The sequence below is a fragment of the Callorhinus ursinus genome, unplaced genomic scaffold (genome assembly GCF_003265705.2).
Source record: "Callorhinus ursinus isolate GAN/ISIS: 27379988/994484 unplaced genomic scaffold, GSC_fseal_2.0 scaffold13, whole genome shotgun sequence".
NCBI classification, from domain to species: domain Eukaryota; kingdom Metazoa; phylum Chordata; class Mammalia; order Carnivora; family Otariidae; genus Callorhinus; species Callorhinus ursinus.
In genome coordinates, this window is record NW_027397075.1 from 30,079,881 (window position 1) to 30,098,233 (window position 18,353).

The 18,353-nt window shown below is 39.6% G+C and overlaps 1 protein-coding gene across 5 annotated transcripts in view; it reads right to left on the minus strand.

Moving 5' to 3' along the window:
* Positions 1–18,353, minus strand: part of VAMP4 (vesicle associated membrane protein 4) — a 53,166-nt gene that overhangs the window by 20,962 nt on the left and 13,851 nt on the right. Inside the window, exons 1-2 of one of the 5 annotated variants that reach the window (XR_003209548.2) lie at positions 7,015–7,182; positions 3,961–4,080 (exon numbers count right to left, since the gene is read on the minus strand). Coding sequence is in view for 4 of the 5 variants with exons in the window: in XM_073900017.1 (XP_073756118.1) it covers positions 14,729–14,919 (191 nt within the window). In the remaining variant the exon portion in view is untranslated. Of the gene's footprint in view, positions 1–3,960; positions 4,081–7,014; positions 7,183–9,054; positions 9,432–14,157; positions 14,920–18,353 lie in introns of those variants that run through there. The other 4 variants (XM_025877825.2, XM_073900021.1, XM_073900019.1 and 1 more) reach the window with 4 other exon arrangements.

Genomic DNA, 18,353 nt, shown 5'->3' on the forward strand with positions numbered 1-18,353 from the left:
ATAAAAAAAAAGGGAGAGAGAGAAAGGAAGGACATTTTTTTAACTAGTGATACTAGGGTTGGGGAGAAGATGAGGAAAAACAATCAATCTGCCAAAGCAGTCAGGGAAAGAGGGAAAACATATGATATGAAATCTAATGAACTATATGTATGTATAATATATAACATTATCACAGAGAGTGAGAAAATGAAAACAGGATATATTTAATATTCATTTAATAAACATGTTTGTGCATCTCTATGTGCTAGGCACTGTTCTAGGCAAGCACCAGCTTTAAACAAGACAAACAAGGTCTGAACTCTCATAGAAAAATATCTGATGGTGACAAATGCTATGCTGAGAACTGAAACAGTGACAGGATAGGAAGTGACAGGGTGACTAAATGAGATTAGGTTGTCATGGAAAATCACTCTCAAGAAGTGAAATTTAAGCTGAGATCCAAATGATAACAAAGGGCCAACCAAAGATCAGGGGGAAGGGCATTCACGGCCAGCAGAGGGACTGGCTAAGACAGAAAAATCCCCAATATATTAGTTATCATAACAAACGTGAATGGTTTGAATGCTCCTATTAAAAGTAAAAATTACACATGATTAGAGTCCAACAATTCCAGCCAAATCTGTTTACAAAAAATTCACCTAAAACAAACGTCAAACAAAGGATGAAAAAAAGAGGTGGAAAAAAACACATCAGCAAATTCTAATGAAAAGAATGTTAGGGTTAGCAATATTAATACAAAGATGAATTTTAGGACAAAAGCATTAAACAACCAAATTAATGAGGAGAAATTGGTGATGAGGAGAAACTGGCTGGCAGGAGAAATGTGGAGAAAGTGGAATCCACATACCCTGCTGGTGGGAATGTAAAAATTGTGTAACCACTTTGGAAAACAACTTGGCAATTCTTCCAAAGGTTGAACATAATAACTAAGCTGGCAATTCCAGTCCTAAGTATTCACACAAGAGAAATGAAAACATGTTCACGTAAAAATCTGTATGTGAATATTCATAGCACTGCTATTCTTCTTTTATTTTTTTTTAAAGATTTGAAAGAGAAAGTGCGAGGGCGGTGGGGGGGGGGCAGGGGGAGAGGAAGAGAGACTCTCAAGCAGGCTCCATGCTCAGAGCGGAGCCCAATGTGGGGCTCGATCTCACGACCCTGATATCATGACCTGAGCTGAAATCAAGAGTCGGACGTTCAACTGACTGAGCCACCCAGGCACCCCAGCATGGCTAATTTTTTTTTTTTAAGGATTTTATTTATTTATTTTAGAGAGAGAGAGAGTGTGTGTGCATAAAGACGGGGTGGGGGTAGGGGCAGAGTGAGAGGGGGAAAGAGTCTTAAGCGGACTCCATGCATGCTGAGTGTGGAGCTCAAAAGGAGGGCTTGATCTCATGACCATGAAATCATGACCTGAGCCATAACCAAGGTTAGTCACTTAACTGACTCCACCACCCAGGAGCCCCAACAACACTACTATTCTTAATGGTCAAATAGCCAAAAGGCCAACAGCCAGAAGTGGTATGCAAAAAGTCATTAATATTCCAAAAAACCCCAAATGTCCATCAAGTGATGAATGGATAAACGTGTTATATCCATATACTGGGATATTATTCAGCAATAAAAAGGAATGAAGTACTGATACATGTTGTGAACTTCAAAAACATTAGGATCTAAATCCAAAAAGCCAATTACAGAGACAACATATTGTATGATTCCATTTATATAAAATGTCCAGAGTAGACAAATCCATAGATTGGTGGTTGTCTAGGGTTGAGGGGATGAGAAGAATGGGGGATGAATGCTAAAAGGTACAGAGTTTCTTTTTGGAATGATGATAATGTCCTAAAACTAACTGTGGTAATAGTTGCACAATTCTGCGAATAAACTAAAAACCATTTGAATTGTACACTTTAAAAGAGTGAATTGTATGGCATATGAATTATATCTCAATAAAGCTGTTACTAAGAAAAGTAGAATAGGAAAGTAGAATAAAACTTTAAAAAAATTTTTTTAAAGTAATTTATAGATAATTAAACCAATCAGTTATCAAAATTCACCATCTGATAAACATTCAAAAGGAGGTCTCTAAGCAGCCAATTTTGTTCAATTTTGGTTCAATATCCTATTTTTACAATAAATTGTGGTAGTAATCAACCAACAACGTAAAGAGAAAGAGCCACAGTTACACTCTCAGCAGAAGAACTGATTAAGACTATATTTTATAATTTTAAGTATATACATAAAGCTTATTTTAAAAAGCTTCCTAGCAATTAGTCTATTGGTGGATTCTACCCCTTCAAGTAGAAAACAAACGAGAGAGAGTTAGAATAAGGAAAAGACAAATGTTTCCTGTATTGTACTAAAAGATACTTTTAAATCATAAGCTGTTGGAAAGAGTGAATAATATGTGTTCAGAACTTGTACAAAAAAGGAATGTGTAAAATGAAGTCAAGTAGATTATAAGCTCTATACAGGCAGAGATTGTTTTTAGCACAATAGCAGGTGGTCAATAAATGCATCAGTAAATAAAGGAACAGTAATGAGATAGGAAGTGAGCGAGGGTTTCAGGTTGCTGGATAAAAAAGAAAAACACTAATTCCTTTCCTCAATAAATATTTCTTGAGTACTTACTATAAAAGTAATCTATTTACAACATTCCTATCAAATGTTGTCTTCCAAAATTCTGCATAACTTCTAGATTTATACATATCTGCATAGAATGTTCTGGGATAGGGACGCCTGGGTGTCTCAGTCAGTTAAGTGTCTGCCTTCAGCTCAGGTCATGATCCCAGGGTCCTGGAATCGAGCCTCACTTCGGGATCCAGCCCCACTTCGGGATCCCTGTTCAGTGTGGAGCCTGCTTCTCCATCTGCCTCTCCCCCAACTTGTGCTCTCTCTAAATAAATAAATAAATAAAATCTTAAAAAAAAAAAAAGAATGTTCTGGGATAAATTAGAAATTGAATGTTATATAAAAACTACTCTGAACTCTGAGACAATTATAGAACTAACATTCTTTATCTGCAATTCCAAAAATCTAAAAAGTTCTGAAAACCAAGAGGTTTTGTAAGTTTGGAGCCAAAACTTATTTGGAGGAAAACATGACCTGAATTGATGTTAGCTAATTTATTTATACGTTTTACTTATATACTTAGAGTAATCAGATATTTCTTCTTTTTATTTTAGCGAGGGAGAGGGAAAGAGAGACTCTTAAGCAGGTTCCACACCCAGCAGCAGAGCCCAACTCAGGGCTCTATCTCACAACCCTGAGATCATGACTTCAGCCGAAATCAAGAGTCGGACGCTTAACTGACTGAGCCACCCAGGCACCCCATGATCAGACATTTCTCTGAAAAATACTAATATACTTGGAGGTGCTGCTCCAGAGGCCAAAAAGCCTATTATATATGGGCGCCTGGGTGGCTCAGATGGTTAAGCATCTGCCTTCAGCTCAGATCATGATCCCAGGGTCCTGGGCTTGAGCCCCACATCGGGCTCCTGGCTCAGCAAGGAACCTGCTTCTCCCTTTCCCTCTGCCTCTCTCCCTGCTCATGCTTTCTCTTCTCTCTCTCTGTATCTCTGTGTCTCAAATGAATAAATAAAATCCTTTAAGAAAAAAAAAGCCTATTATATAATATGCATTTAACTACCTTTTTAAAATCTGAAAAACTCTGAATTCCAACCATATTTGGTTCCAAATTCTGAATAAGATGCTGTGTATTTGTATAAAATTCACTTTGAAAGACTAGAAAAGTCTGTGAGTATAATCTGATCAATAGTGGAAGCAGAATTCAACTGAGTCACCCATCTAAGTAACATATACTTTAAAATATTTACTATGAAGAAAAAACAGAATTAGAATAAAGCCATAAAATTTAGATTTTTCTAAAACAAATTATTTACAAAAGGAATGAAGACATATTTTGATCTGTTTGAAAAATTAAGATTCTAAACTCACCCTTTCACTTTTCACAGAACCAGTGACATCATCATCATTTAGGTGGCGCTTAAACTTGGGAGGCATACTTTTTACTCAAGAAGTACTCTTCTCTTTCCCAGCAGAATAAGTATTCACCACCTTGAAGAGAAAATAAATTTCATCAGATTTGAGACTTTGGGGTAGAAGCTAAATTACTTCAATAGTGTTCAAGACCTTGTATGAAGGAGCCTCCTTCATTTCTCGGACTTCACTGCCTTCCCGCTTGCTTCATTCCAGGTAATCCTGTCCTCCATGCCAGGCCTCAATACATAAAAAATAGTTAAAACTATGAGAAAATGGATGTAACTTGGGGCGCCTGGGTGGCTCAGTCGTTAAGCGTCTGCCTTCAGCTCAGGTCATGATCCCAGAGTCCTGGGATCGAGCCCTACATCGGGCTCTCTGCTCCGCGGGAAGCCTGCTTCTCCCTCTCCCACTCCCCCTGCTTGTGTTCCTGCTCTCGCTGTATGTCTCTCTGTCAAATAAATAAAATCTTTAAAAAAGAAAATGGATGTAACTTTTAAGAGAGAACATGTAGGGGAAATTAGTGAAAGTTTTTACAAAATTCAAGAGCAGATTGCTTAGGAGAGGGGGAAATTAGGAGAAAATGAGACATTAAATGCTTTAAGATTTTAACCTGGAATCAGAAGACAGCAGTACACTCCTAGTTTTCATATTTTTAGTTAGTTGATTAAACAATGATTCAGTTTCTTCATCTATAAAATAGTGATTTTTAGGCTTCTACATGGAGTTGAGATGGTCAAATCAGGTAATACATGCAAAAATATTCTGTAAGTTATAACATCCTATTCCAAAGCACAGCACTAGGCTCCAAGAAAAGGGACAAGTTTAGTAAGTAGTGGGTTAAACAGAGCCAGGTTTTTTGATTTTGTTTTTATTTTATTGCTACAGGAAAGTCTCATAGCTTTTTATATGCTAATATGCATTGTGATTTTCTAGGAAAATGCTTGAGTATGGAGTTTATTCAAATTTTCTCGAGAAAAAGCTGACATGCAAATTTGAGTTTTCAGTATCTTAGATTAGAAGATAGATGAAAAATGAGAATAGCTAAGGTACTGGATCTTTTACTATGTGGTAGGCACTGTGCTCAGTGATTTACATGCATTTTCTTTTAGTCTTTATGATACTCCTTTAAAGAAGGCTCTAAGAAGCTAAGAACTAAGGCTGAGTAAAGATAAGTAACTAATAGTCTCTCTACTGATTAAAATAGCAGAAACACAGGCTCAAGTTAATCAATGGCTATCTGTGATCAGTTTTAATATGTATTAAATTAACAGAACCTATTCTGTTCTAGAAAGACCACTTCTCTGTAACAACCCAACAGCCCTCTTCCCCTTTTCACAAAAAGAAACAACTCTAAGATCTTTAAGTATAATAAGACATCGGTTTGCTGGCTAATATTATATACAAGCCCAGAGGCCAGTTTCATAAACCAAATAAAAGTAATATTTTAAGTTGGCCTCCTATCAAAACAAATTGATAGTTTTCTTTGATAAGAAATGCTTCCAAACCAGAAACTTAACCACTTGTAACAAAAACCAAATTCTTGCTACCTAAGTAACAGCTCTAGAGTTCTTTATTCCATGATATTTCTGTCACGTACATCTGGCCCATTTTATTCCTCATACTTTGATTTCAGAATAATTCATTCACACAGAAATGTTATAGCATGCAGAAAAAAAAAAAACAGATCAGAAAGGAAGCAACTGAAAAATCTGTGCTTTTCAATTATACCTGCATGTTATTATTTATATTTTAAACCCAACAAAGGGGCTGCTTTAATACCCTAAGGCAAAAAACAGGCAGACTTAACATCTTTATGAAATACACAGTCAAGCTACAAGTTTAATGATGAGCAAACCCCATCATCAGGTCCTAAAATCCAAGGATCAGCCTCTTGAAGGCAAGAAACCAGTGTCTGACAAACAGAAAAGACATCAGCAAAACATCAAGCAAGATTAATTGTGCTTGATGAACCAGAGAGCAACTGATGATTTGTGCCAAACAACTAGTAAAAAAAAAAAAAAGAATGCTCAGAAATGAGGCATATATTTCTACCTAAAATTTCTCCTGCAAAAAATACACATGAATTCGGGGATTTGTGTGTGGGTACATATGTAAGTAAGACAGCTTTCATGATGTATTTCAACTCTGAGAACTGAACAGCAATATATAATTCATTTAAAAAAGTCACATCATATGCTTATTTCATCATCATATGTTTACAATCTCGTGTATATTTTTTGAAGAGGCAGTTTAAGTTCTCTATTCAAAGTCTTTACATGTAATACACTTCTAACCTGTTGTTTAATAATGTTGGCTTCTTTTTTGCTTTACACAGAAAACTAAACCCCCCATGTATTTCGTTTCACAAGAAGCTTTAATCTGGGCAGAGGTTTCCCTTTTCCCGGCCTCCATTCCCTGACTCTTGTTCCTCATCTCCATCACCAGTCTTGGTTGGTGCAGTTTCACGGAAATACGTGACTTGGATGGGCACAGCCTAGAGATGTTATTCACAAAAACTGTCAAACTATAATGATTCACCTCACCTTCTGGTCATTATAAACGCAGCAGGGTTGGCGTTCTTTCTCCCGTGACTTTAAACTCGCCTCCCCCACCCCCATCTGTCGCACCAGGCCACGTCCCCCGACATCTGCTCCTAACTCTGGTCCTTCCTACCCCAAGATACCCACTCACATTCCAGGCTACCTCCCACTCTTCCTAAACCCGCCCCACGCCCTCCACTGTTCTCTTCCCATCTCCCGCGAGCACCCTTCAATTGCCTTTCTTCTCCTCCTCAACCGCCCCCCATCCGCACACCCCAGTCCTGGTCGTCTTCCACGACTCCCGGCCCGCATCCAGGGTTTCCCCAGTCTGGGGTCCCTCCTCGACCCCCCCCCACCGGCCGGTCCCGCAGCCCAAGGCGGACGTTGGGAGGCGGCGGAACAGGGGCGTCGTCTCCGTTTCCTTCCTCCTCACATCAGCCCCTCCCGTCGGGACGGCCGGCGCCAGTACCTGAGTCTCCGGGGGAGCTCCGGGCCGCTCTCCGGGGCGGGCAGCGCTGGGAGGGCGGGGGAAGGAGTGGGAAGCGCAGGAAGAAAGCGGGGAGGGGGAGAGTGGGCGCGGACCCGGCGTCTGCCGCTCCGCCGCAGCAGCGCCCCCGCTCATCGAGCCGATCGGTGCTCCGCGGCCTGGCGCCAGGCGGAGGGGGCGGGCCCAGGCCGCGGAGATGGTCGAGGGAGTCGAGGGGAGCGAGTGGAGCGTGGAGGGCAGGAGTTGTGAATGTTCAGAGGAGGTGGAGGAAGCTCTGAGAAGTCACTCAGGGTGGCGTTCCGGGTACAAGCTCCGGGTTGGGGTTGAGGGAGGCGTTTAGAAGGTAATACTCTGTGCGCAGCCCATGCCCCTGGGCTAAAGAAGCCGAGTAGAAAACGAGGAGGGTGGTTCGCAGCTCCAGGACAGCTTCGGATCGTCTGGGGCCCTTTTCGGAAGATGTGTGACCCCTTGTTTATCGATGCAGTTAGACTAAAAGGGAGATAACTGAGGGTTGCTAATCCCGTCTCCTCATTCTAGACGTTCGGAATCTCTGATCCGGAAAGGAGATTTACTTGAGGTTGCACAGCTGTTTTGGAAAGATTTAGGATGCGGGCTCGGTGTTCTTTCCCCTGTATCCTTGACTTCTTAACCTAAAATAACTAGGTCTAGACACCGGAGCCTTCAAGTTTCAGGTGGGAAATCACCCTTGAATTCTTTCACCATATGATACTGAAGTCGCCGGGCACAGTAATTCAGAACACCAATTCCAGATTTGCTTTTACTTTCTCGTTTCACTTATCCATTCCTCCCACACAGGCCCCAGCAGGACTGTTTTACTAATCCCTCCCCCCCTTATCGTTTGTAACACGCATCTTTCTCATTTAATACCTATAGGTCCCTTGTTGATAGTGTTTCAGTGCATTTTTAAGTCAAAACATTGTAACAAATTAAAAGATGCCTTGCTAGGACAATGACTCAACTCAATTACCTAAAGTTGAATCACCTGTAAAGCTTTAAAAATTATGATGCCCAGGCACTACTTTGAGATTCTGATTCAACTGGCCGGCGATGCCGAGAAACAGTGAACCATGGGTTCTCAACTGAAGCTTCCGAAAGCCTGGTGTTGGACTAGTTCACTACTACCTGTGAGTCTACTTCTCAGACCCAGGCTGACTTGGACCTAGAAGGGAAGCTTCTTACAGTTTCTCTGCCTAGGCATGATGGTGAGACTACCCCAGACCCGAAAGTTATTTTTTCTTCCACAATTGATTTTATATCTGTAAATCTGCTTGTTATGGGGTGCTTCCCTGCTTTAATGCCTTAGTAAATTCGAGCGTGAGGCAATTACAGGATTAGCCCTTCTTACACCACAATTTACGACACGATTATCGAGTTGTAGGGGCACCTCACTGCATAGCTTCTATGAATAATTCTTTTTTTTTTTTTTAAAGATTTTTTACAGCGCGTGCCCCCGAGTGGGGGAGGGTCAGAGGGAAAGGGAGAGAATCTCAAACAGATTCCAGGCTCTGCTGGGACCCCAGCAGAGGTGGGGCTCGATCTCAGGACGCTGAGATCAAGACCTAAGTGGAAATCAAGAGCCCGACACTTAACAAACTGAGCCACCAAGGCGTCCTTTTTGGTTTTGTTTTAACCGTAATTCTTTAGTTCTGCCAACCATCTTGGTATGATTGCTTAGGGGAGGGGTAATGCTAGTCCCACCCCTTAATCACCTGAACAAAGTCCCCTTGACTACCCCCAACATTTTTGAAAGCTCAGAAAATGTCATTTTACAGTTATTATGAATTAGATATACCAATAAACTGAAAGAATATAAGTAGCACGGGATATAGGGTCAGAACAGGGTTCCAGTCTCACCAACTTGAATTATTTGGTTATTTTTACCCTATTTTCTCTTTCTTGAGTTTCAATTATTCAGATGTTGGTTCTCTAATTTATCATTTCTCTTTCAACATCAGACCTTCTGTCTTAACTGGGCGTGGTATCCTCTGAGCCAGAGATCTTTTGTTTTACCCTCTTCTAATACTAAATCTCTGGGCTTCTACTGGATTGGAGAAGGGATTCTGAGCATTTGATTCTTAAACAAATTGTCTATTATTCCTCCTGTTTTTAGCTCACATCAGGCTCAGAGTTACCTAGCACTTCCAATTCCTGAGCCTTATGCAGGGTTTAGCTATGCCAATCAGGTTGCTTCATGGCCTGCTTAGGATTCTTGTTTCTTAAGTCTGCTAAGGTAATTGTCAATTATAAGCATGTGAACAACTGTTCAACATCAAAGTGTAAATCAAAATAAATACCATTTTTCATCTATCAGTGACCAGGAAGGAAGGAGTTAAGCAGCAGATCTGCAATCCATTCTCTCCCATTATGGAGGAATACTCCTAGAAAGCAAGCAAGCATTTGATTCTTAGAAATATGGTAATAAAAGACTTCCTGGTAAACAAACTAGTATCCCCTAGTAGGAGAGTTCATATCTATAGAATTCCTTTAGCAGGATAGCCCTGGACTGAGACTGTTTATGGTAAACACAGCAGAAATCTGTGGATTTGAGGTGCATGACTGGAAAATATCATGTAAGTTATATAACTTAGCATGTAATGGAGATGTGTTTCATAACTGAGTTGGTTCCTTCTGTGTAAGTGAGGAGACTGCATACCTTATTTAGAAACCACATCAATTTTCTTGGGTGGAGGTGCATCCAAAGGAAGAAAGGACCTGAGGAGCAGCACCAAGAGTCCTGGACCTCTTCCTGTTTTGTCTGTGACCCTTGGTTACTGGTGTCTTTGAAATCAGTGAAGCTTGAAATTAGGTAAGATCTCTGATTTCTGAGTTGTGAGTCTAATTTGAAACTTTGATCCTTTTGTTAGCTCGGTGGCAAAGATGAAAAAGTTTGACAATACAGTGCTGGAGGTATGTACATGTGGTATTATGGGTAGGAGGCTAAGGAGGTGGGAAGAACAAGCTTTCTTAAACACTTGGTGGAAGTATAAATTGGTACAAATTTTTTTAAAGTTCAGGGTGACAATACATGTCAAAAATTTATACGAAGTTCCTTTTGACCTAATAATTCCACTTCTAAAACTGATCCCATAAATAAACTTACACAAATTGTATAAAGGCATTTTCTAAGAATATTCTTTAAAAGATTTTTGGAACAAGACTGAAAAAAAAAAAAGAAAGAAACTTTAATTGTCCCACAATAGGAAATAAGTTTGGTATATCCAATTCAGTAGAACAGTATACAGCCATTAAGATGAAGTAGCTCTACCTGCACTGACTTGGAATATCTCTGTATGTTACTGTAAGGTGAGAAGCAAGGTGCAGAACAATATGTAGACTCTGCTTCCACGTGAGCATCACAAACAAAACAAACAAACAAGAAAACAAAAACAAAAACCCAGAAGGGCTGGGAATCTAGTATGGAAGGTGATGTTATGGACTGAATTGTGTCCTCCTCACCCCCTCCCAATTCATATGTTGAAGCCCTAATCCAGAGTGTGACTGTATGTAGGTGATTAAGTTTAAATGCGGGTGGTCTTAAGGGTGAGGTTCTAATCTGATAGGGCTGGTGTTCATATGTATGGGCACAGAGATGAGGCCATGTGAGGACACTTTGAGAAAGTGGCCTTCTACAAGCCAGGAAGAGAAGTTTCATGAGAAACCAACTCTGATGGCACCTTGATCTGGGACTGCTAGCCCCTAAAACTGTGAGAAAATTTCTGTTGTTTAAGCCATCTGGTCTGTGGCATTTTGTTATAACAACCCTAGCAGACTAATAAAGAAAGGAAACCTTTCCTAATTGTGTGGTATTTTGTACCATCAGAATATTTTACCATGGGTATCACTTTTTTAGTTAAAAAAAAAATACACTAGAGATTCTCTTTCCCATTGAAATTGGGACTAGTTGTTGGCTGGTTAATTTAAAAAGTGGTAAAGATCATTTAAAAAGGCAGATATACCTTAACCTTTTTATTTTGACTCAAATGTATCATTATACATTTACTCACTAATCTTTGAAATAGGGCCAAGACCTTTTATCTGAAAAGAAATCTGTTGGTTGGAGCACCCCAGTGTCTTTATTATGAATTGCACTGTTTAAATTGTTTACAATTTTCAGGGCGCCCGGGTGGCTCAGTCGTTAAGCGTCTGCCTTCGGCTCAGGTCATGATCCCAGGGTCCTGGGATCGAGCCCCACATCGGGCTCCCTGCTTGGCAAGAAGCCTGCTTCTCCCTCTCCCATTCCCCCTGCTTGTGTTCCCTCTCTCGCTGTGTCTCTCTCTGTCAAATAAATAAATAAAATCTTAAAAAATAAATAGTTTACAATTTTCAGTTTCATTTTTTTTCAAAATACAGCAAGAATTTTTAAAAGACACCTTTGAAAAAGTTTGAATGCCAAGTCAGTCTAGATTTTGTACAATTTTTTCCCCAAAGTTTTATGCATTTTTCTTACCCACATCTAATTCTACAGTAACTTCTGTTCACCTTCAATTTAGTTTTCATAAAAACAACTTTCTATTTGTACTTCATTAGTTTGAATATTTAAAGTCCAGAAGTATAATAAGAGGTGTAAATATTTATATTAGAATTACAAATTGACTCTAGGGGTGCCTGGCTGGCCCAGCTAGAAGAGTATGCAATTTCTGATCTTGGAGTTATTAGTTCGAGCCCCACATTGGGCAGAGAGTTTACTTAAAAAAAAAAAATACAAATTGACTTTTTTTTTTTAAGATTTTATTTATTTGACAGAGAGAGAGACAGCGAGAGAGGGAACACAAGCAGGGGGAGTAGGAGAGGGAGAGGGAGAAGCAGGCTTCCCGCCGAGCAGGGAGCCCGATGGGGGGCTTGATCCCAGGACCCTGAGATCATGACCTGAGCCGAAGGCAGTCGCTTAACCAACTGAGCCACCCAGGCACCCCCAAACTGACTTTTGATAAGCATATAGCTCAACTGTTTTGGTGAGGAAGTACATAGGTATATCATTTAGCTAACCTACTAGCCTCTTGTGCTCAGAGAGTCTCGTATTGTGTAAATATAGTTAGCTTATTTTACTTTTAATTTTGAAAGAATCTCAAACTTAAGAATATGCACAAATAAGTCTTGCAAATCCTTCATCCAGACTCACTGGTTAACATTTTTTTCTAATGCTAGTCTCAACTCCTAATTGAATTTCATGACTCACAGCATAAATGACGCTGAAATAGTTCAGGCCAGTCTCTCCTTCATATAGATGAAGAAACAGGGCCAGAGAGTTTACATGACTTAAGGGGGTTGTTAACATTTCACTTCATTTGTTTTATTCTCTCGAAATATGTAACTTCCCCACCCAATTATTTTAGTTACAGTATCATGTCTCTTTACCCCTCAATACTTCAGTGGGTATTTCCTAAGAACAGAACATTTCTTTTCATGACTACAATTCAATTAAATTAGAAAAATTTAACATTGACACAATATTATTTTCTAATAAAGCATCCATATTCTAAATTTGCCAGTGGTTCCAATTATGTCCTATGTGGCATCAGTGAGTGATTCTACACAGAGAGAATGAAGAGTAAAGAGTAACAGAGCAAGAGGGCTAAGTGGAGTCTGTTTTTTAAAGACAGATTCTACTATAGTTTTTGTTAAAAATATGCAATAAAATGAGAATGTCCTCTGTGCTTCTCTCATGGAATTTTAGATGTGACATTATAAGATGGGCTCATAGAAATGCTTTTTTTCTTCTAACTCTTATTTGATATGACCTGTTGTTAAGAATTTTATCTTTGAGAAATTGCCTCCTACAAAGATGACAAGAACAGAGAAACCTGTGCAGGAATATGCTCTAATTGTGTTAAAAATTTATTTATGACTCCTCTGAAAGTTAAAAATGGCTACCATTTAGGGATGCCTGGGTGGCTCAGTCAAGTGTCTGCCTTTGGCTCAGGTCATGATCCCAGGGTCCTGAGATCGAGCCCCATTGTCGGGCTCCTTGCTCAGCAGGGAGCTGGCTTCTCCCTCTGCCTGCCGCTCCCCCTGCTTGTACTCTCACTCTCTCTTTCACACTCCCTTCTGGCAAATAAATAACTAAAATCTTAAAAAAAAAAATGGCTACCATTTATTGAATGCCTACTTTATTTATTTTAAAGCTTTATTTATTTATTTGAGAGAGTGTATGCGTGCATGAGGGGAGAGGCAGAGGGAGAGAGAATCCCAAGCAGGCTCCCTGCTGAACACAGAGCCCGACTGGGGGCTCAATCCCACAACCTTGAGATCACAACCGGAGCCAAAACCAAGAGTCAGATGCTTAACTGATTGAGCCACCCAAGTGCCCCTAAATGCCTACTTTTAAAAGCACTATGCTTAATGATTAGCATATGTTATTTTATTTCTGCACAACAACCCTCTGATAACAAGTGTCATTTTCCTCATTTTATCTATGTGGAAACTAAGGTTTTGAGATGAACTGTGTAACCTGTCAAAGGCAAGAGAAGTGTGAAGCTATGCACACTGGTAAATACTGCAGAGCTACATGTTTAAGGTGAGATCAATATTTTATCAAAATGGGCTGCGTGATTTTCCCTTATAATAGAAATTAGGCAGTTTATTCTTAAAGCATTGTATAGATGGAATCTGTCAGGTCTAATGTCTTGCGATAATCTCATTTGAATCAGGAGGCTTTAGTCTGTTGTTGGTCAACTACAATTTTAATTTCTTGCTCAAGATGGTTAATACTAACCTTGGGTGCTATATCAAGGTAAATAAATTCACCCATCAGATAAGTGACAGGCATTCTGTAAAAGTCTGGGGATATAAAGATGGTGAACAGTGCTAGCTGTCTTTCAAGACCTCACAAACTTACATAGACTAAGCAACTATTAAAACTGAGTGTATTATAGGGGTGCCTGGCTGGCTCAGTTGGTAGAATCTGTGACTCTTGATCTCGGGGTTGAGTTTGAGCTCCACGTTGGGTGTAGTGATTACTTAAAAATAAAATCTTAAAAAAAATTTGAGTAAAGTTATAGATTCAAGTGAATAATGGAATATATATATATGTGTGTGTGTGTATATACACACATACACACGAATACTTTAGCAAACAGAAGAATTGCCTAAGGTGATCTAGTAATATCAAAGGTAAATTACTTTATTAGAGTTTAACAATAAATTAAAACCACAAGGGGAATCAAGCAGAGATGCTGATATATACCTCAGGAAGAGAAGCCGCCATTACTATTTCTAGGTATGAAGAGGCAGGTGAAGGGTCAACAGAACACGGCAAGAGCCACAGTTGTAGGAGAGGGGCTGTCTCACAGGATGGTCATAGATAGAGGAATGCTGCCATTGCTAAGACAGCTCGGACCTATTTCTCCTACCTCTCTTGCCAACTAAGTGAACCCCATGCAAAAACAAAAGCAAGGTGGTCAAGTCTGCCCTTTTGTTTAGATGCACTTCTCTTTGGAGAGAGTATTTTAGCATTCCCAGAGCATGGGAATCCTCAGCTCCAACTACCATCTCTATGAAGCATCCAAGGAAGAATGTATACAAAGAAAAGGGCACTTAGGAGAATGAGAGGAATAGAGGATAAGGCGAGCAGCTAATGAGAAGTGGTTAGAGCGGGGCACCTGGCTGCCTCAGTGGGTAGAGCATGTGATTCTTGATCTTGAGGTCATGAGTTCAAGCCCCACATTGGGGGTAGTGTTTACTTAATAATAAAAATTAAAAAAAGTGGACAGCAGTAAACATAACAATGAAGACAGGGCAATGTAAAACAAAGAGGAATGGTTATTAACATCAAAAACTTCAGGGCTGCCTGGCTGGCTCTGTCAGAAGAGCATATGACTCTTGATCTTGGGGTTGTGAGTTTGAGCCCCACGTTGCATATAGAGATTACTAAAAAAACAAAACAAAACAAAACTTTAAAAAACCTGTTAAAATAAAAAATAAAAAAATTTTTTTACAGATTTTATTTCTTTATTTTGACAGAGAGACACAGCGAGCGAGGGAACACAAGCAGGGGGAGTGGGAGAGGGAGAAGCAGGCTTCCCATAGAGCAGGGAGCCCAATGCGGAGCTCGATCCCAGGACCCCGGGACCATGACCTGAGCCGAAGGCAGACCCTTAACGACTGAGCCACCCAGGCGCCCCTAAAATAAAAATTTTTTAAAAACTTCAAAGAAATTGGTGGGGGTGGGGGAAGGTGGGAATGATGGCTAGAGAAAGCCTTAAATTTGCTGACTCACAATTATTGATTTTCTTTTTTTTTAAGATTTTATTTATTTATTTGACAGCAAGAGAAGGAACACAAGGAGGAGTGGGAGAGGGAGAAGCAGGCTTCCCGCTGAGGAGGGAGCCCGATGCGGGGCTTGATCCCGGGACCCTGGGATCATGACCTGAGCCGAAGGCAGACGCTTAACCAACTGAGCCACTCAGGCACCCCAATTATTGATTTTCAAGAAGTATTTTAGTAACATTATGGATGTGGAATCCATATTGTAAGAGTTATTTTTTAGTGGAATTGCAGATTATAGATTCCACTTTCAAGAAATTTAATGGTAAAGGGAAATAACACACGAGTTGCAGTCCAAGCAGCAGTAAGATCCCTTATTCCTGAGATCCTGGCTCTCTAAGACTGCAGTTTTGTCTTTCCAGTCCTGTGAGACCCCAGAGTGTAAGTGGTTTGCTTGTTTTGTTCCCCAGCAATGGTCCTTGGCCTAGGCAAAGCCCAGATGTTCAGTATCTTTCCTTGCACCCAGAATTCATAAGCACCTTCAGGGAAAAAGCAGCTGGAAGAGGTCAGCTCACCTTTTTGCAGTTCTTTCCCTGGAATCTTGGCCCTTCCAGTCTTATTGCTTTCCTTAAATAGTTCTCTGACTGCTTCATAAAGATGTTTCTGGTATTTATCTGGTTTTTCTATTTATTTTTAGAAGAAGCAATGGTCTGCCTCAACTTACTCCATCATACCTGAAAGTGGAACTATACCTAAGCCACTCTTAAAAGTACTATAAAGAGATAAGCTCATTTGCCAGTGACTATGCAAGAAAATAGAGGGTTTTCTAAAAGGGAGAGTTTCGTAGGTCCTTTCAGATACACCTCGGTAGTCAGAACTCACTATTCTTCATAGGCTCTGACCAGAGGGTGAGCAAGCGTGAGAAGAGGATCCTGGTTTCTTCTGGCAATGAAGGCACTCTTAGAGATACTTGAACCAGCTCCCCTTCTGCCATATATCACAGATTTAGTGGAAAGATAAGAAGAATCTACTTTTATATTTCTATATGTACATATTCTCTATCTAAACCTTTATATGTATGATATGTACACATTTATCATTCCTCTTTTACTTTATTAGAGTTGCGAATATTTTTGTTTTTCATTTTTAGTCTTTTTTTTTTTTTTTTAAGCAAAGAAGATTCTGCATCACTGCTCATACTTATTTCAAAGCTCAAGATACAATCCATGAAAAGTTGGGTCTTTGAATCACAGTCACACTTCACTGAGTTAAAGTGACACACAAATCATAGTTCCCTGCTTTACATGCTATGGTCACAAGTATAGAGCAGTTATTTAAAAGGAATGGAATGGGGTGCCTGGGTGGCTCAGCTGGTTAAGCAACTGCCTTCGGCTCAGGTCATGATCCCGGAGTCCTGGGATGGAGTCCCGCATCGGGTTCCCTGCTCAGCAGGGCGGCCTGCTTCTCCCTCTGAACCTCTCCCCTCTCATACTGTTTCCCACTCTCTCTCAAATAAATAAAATCTTTAAAAAAAAAAAAAAAGGAATGGAATGATGTCATCAGAATATCTTCAATAGATATATTTCAAACTTTCTTCAGAGAAAGAAAAGTTAAAGTGAAATAATAAATCATTCTCTAACAATGTTTTTTTTAAAGAATGTAGTCAGGTTTTCCCTAAGGACCTAGCTGGCCTTTCTGGTTTATTCTTTACATAATTATAGACTTAAGACAATAACAAAAGTACAGGAAAATTGTCACAACCATGAAGAAACATTTACAACACTCCTGTTAAGTGACAGGCATTGTGTACCAAGAACCTTTGCCAATCTGGTGAAGCCTAGGGACCTCTTATTAGAATAACGTTTCTAAATGCATCAAAATAAAATATACAGAATTGCAAAGGAAGGCAATTTATCATGTTATATTTTAAAAGCAAGATTTGTGATACACTAAGATATGTGCTTTATTAATTCATTAAACAACAAAATCTAGTGTCAGACCTAACATCTACCATGATTTTGAATTAGTAAGGAGCATAAACAATATTTTAAGATATCTATTATTGTAATGTGATACAAAAATCTTAGTGATTCCAATTGGTAATAAAATCACAGGTACAGCTACTACTACTGATGCTTATTTTGTGGAGATGGGTCTCCTCCACTTACTCCATTTAGAGTTGAAAGAAATGCTAAATTTCTGTTTGAGGTTAGTGAAAATAAAGATGTAATTTTTTTCCCATCCAAGTTCATACAGCCTCTGAATTCTATCCACAGATCCTCAAGGGTCCCCAGATTTGGAACTCCTGCTTTAAGTATTCCATCGTCTTCTACAGGCATGGATGGCCCTGAGGGTACTGGGAAGTTCTGAGCAAAGAACAAACAGTTCTTTGGACACTTCTGCACCTTTTTGTCCCAGGCATGAAAGATCCTACTTGTTTGTAAGGTTGCTCTTACTAACTAGAATACAGGTGTTTTGCTTACTAATATGCACACAGCTCTGCCTTGCAAAGGGCCCTTGTACCATTCCTGAGAATCTTGGAGTTGGATTGGGCATGAAAGGTTATCTGGTACAAAAATGTCTGTCCCTAAAACTAGAGTTACTATGTGCCAGGCCCTCTGCCATATATGTTACTGCACCTGATTCTCGAAGCAACCCCATGAGGCATATGTTATTATTCCGAGTTTATATGGACTCATTTGTTCATTCACAAAAAAGTATATTGGACATTTATTGTATAACTCTTACTAAACTAGGTGTGTGCCTTAAATATAAGCACAGAGTACAGCAGGAAAGAAAAGCATAAATTCTATATTGTGATAAGTGTTTTGAAAAGAACAAACAAGTGGCTGAGAATGGGACTCAAGGGGAACCTATTTCAAGATAGGGTTGTCAGGGGAGATCTCTCTGGGGAGGTAACATTTAGGCTGAAACCAGAGAAGGAACCAGTCATGCAAAAAGCAAGGGAAAGAGTGTTCCAGACCAAAAGAACAGCAGGAACAAAGGCTGTTAGGCAGGAAAATTTAACATTTTAAAAACATATATATTGTTTTAATTTCCTATTTTTTTTAAATTTTTAATTTTTTTTTTAAAGATTT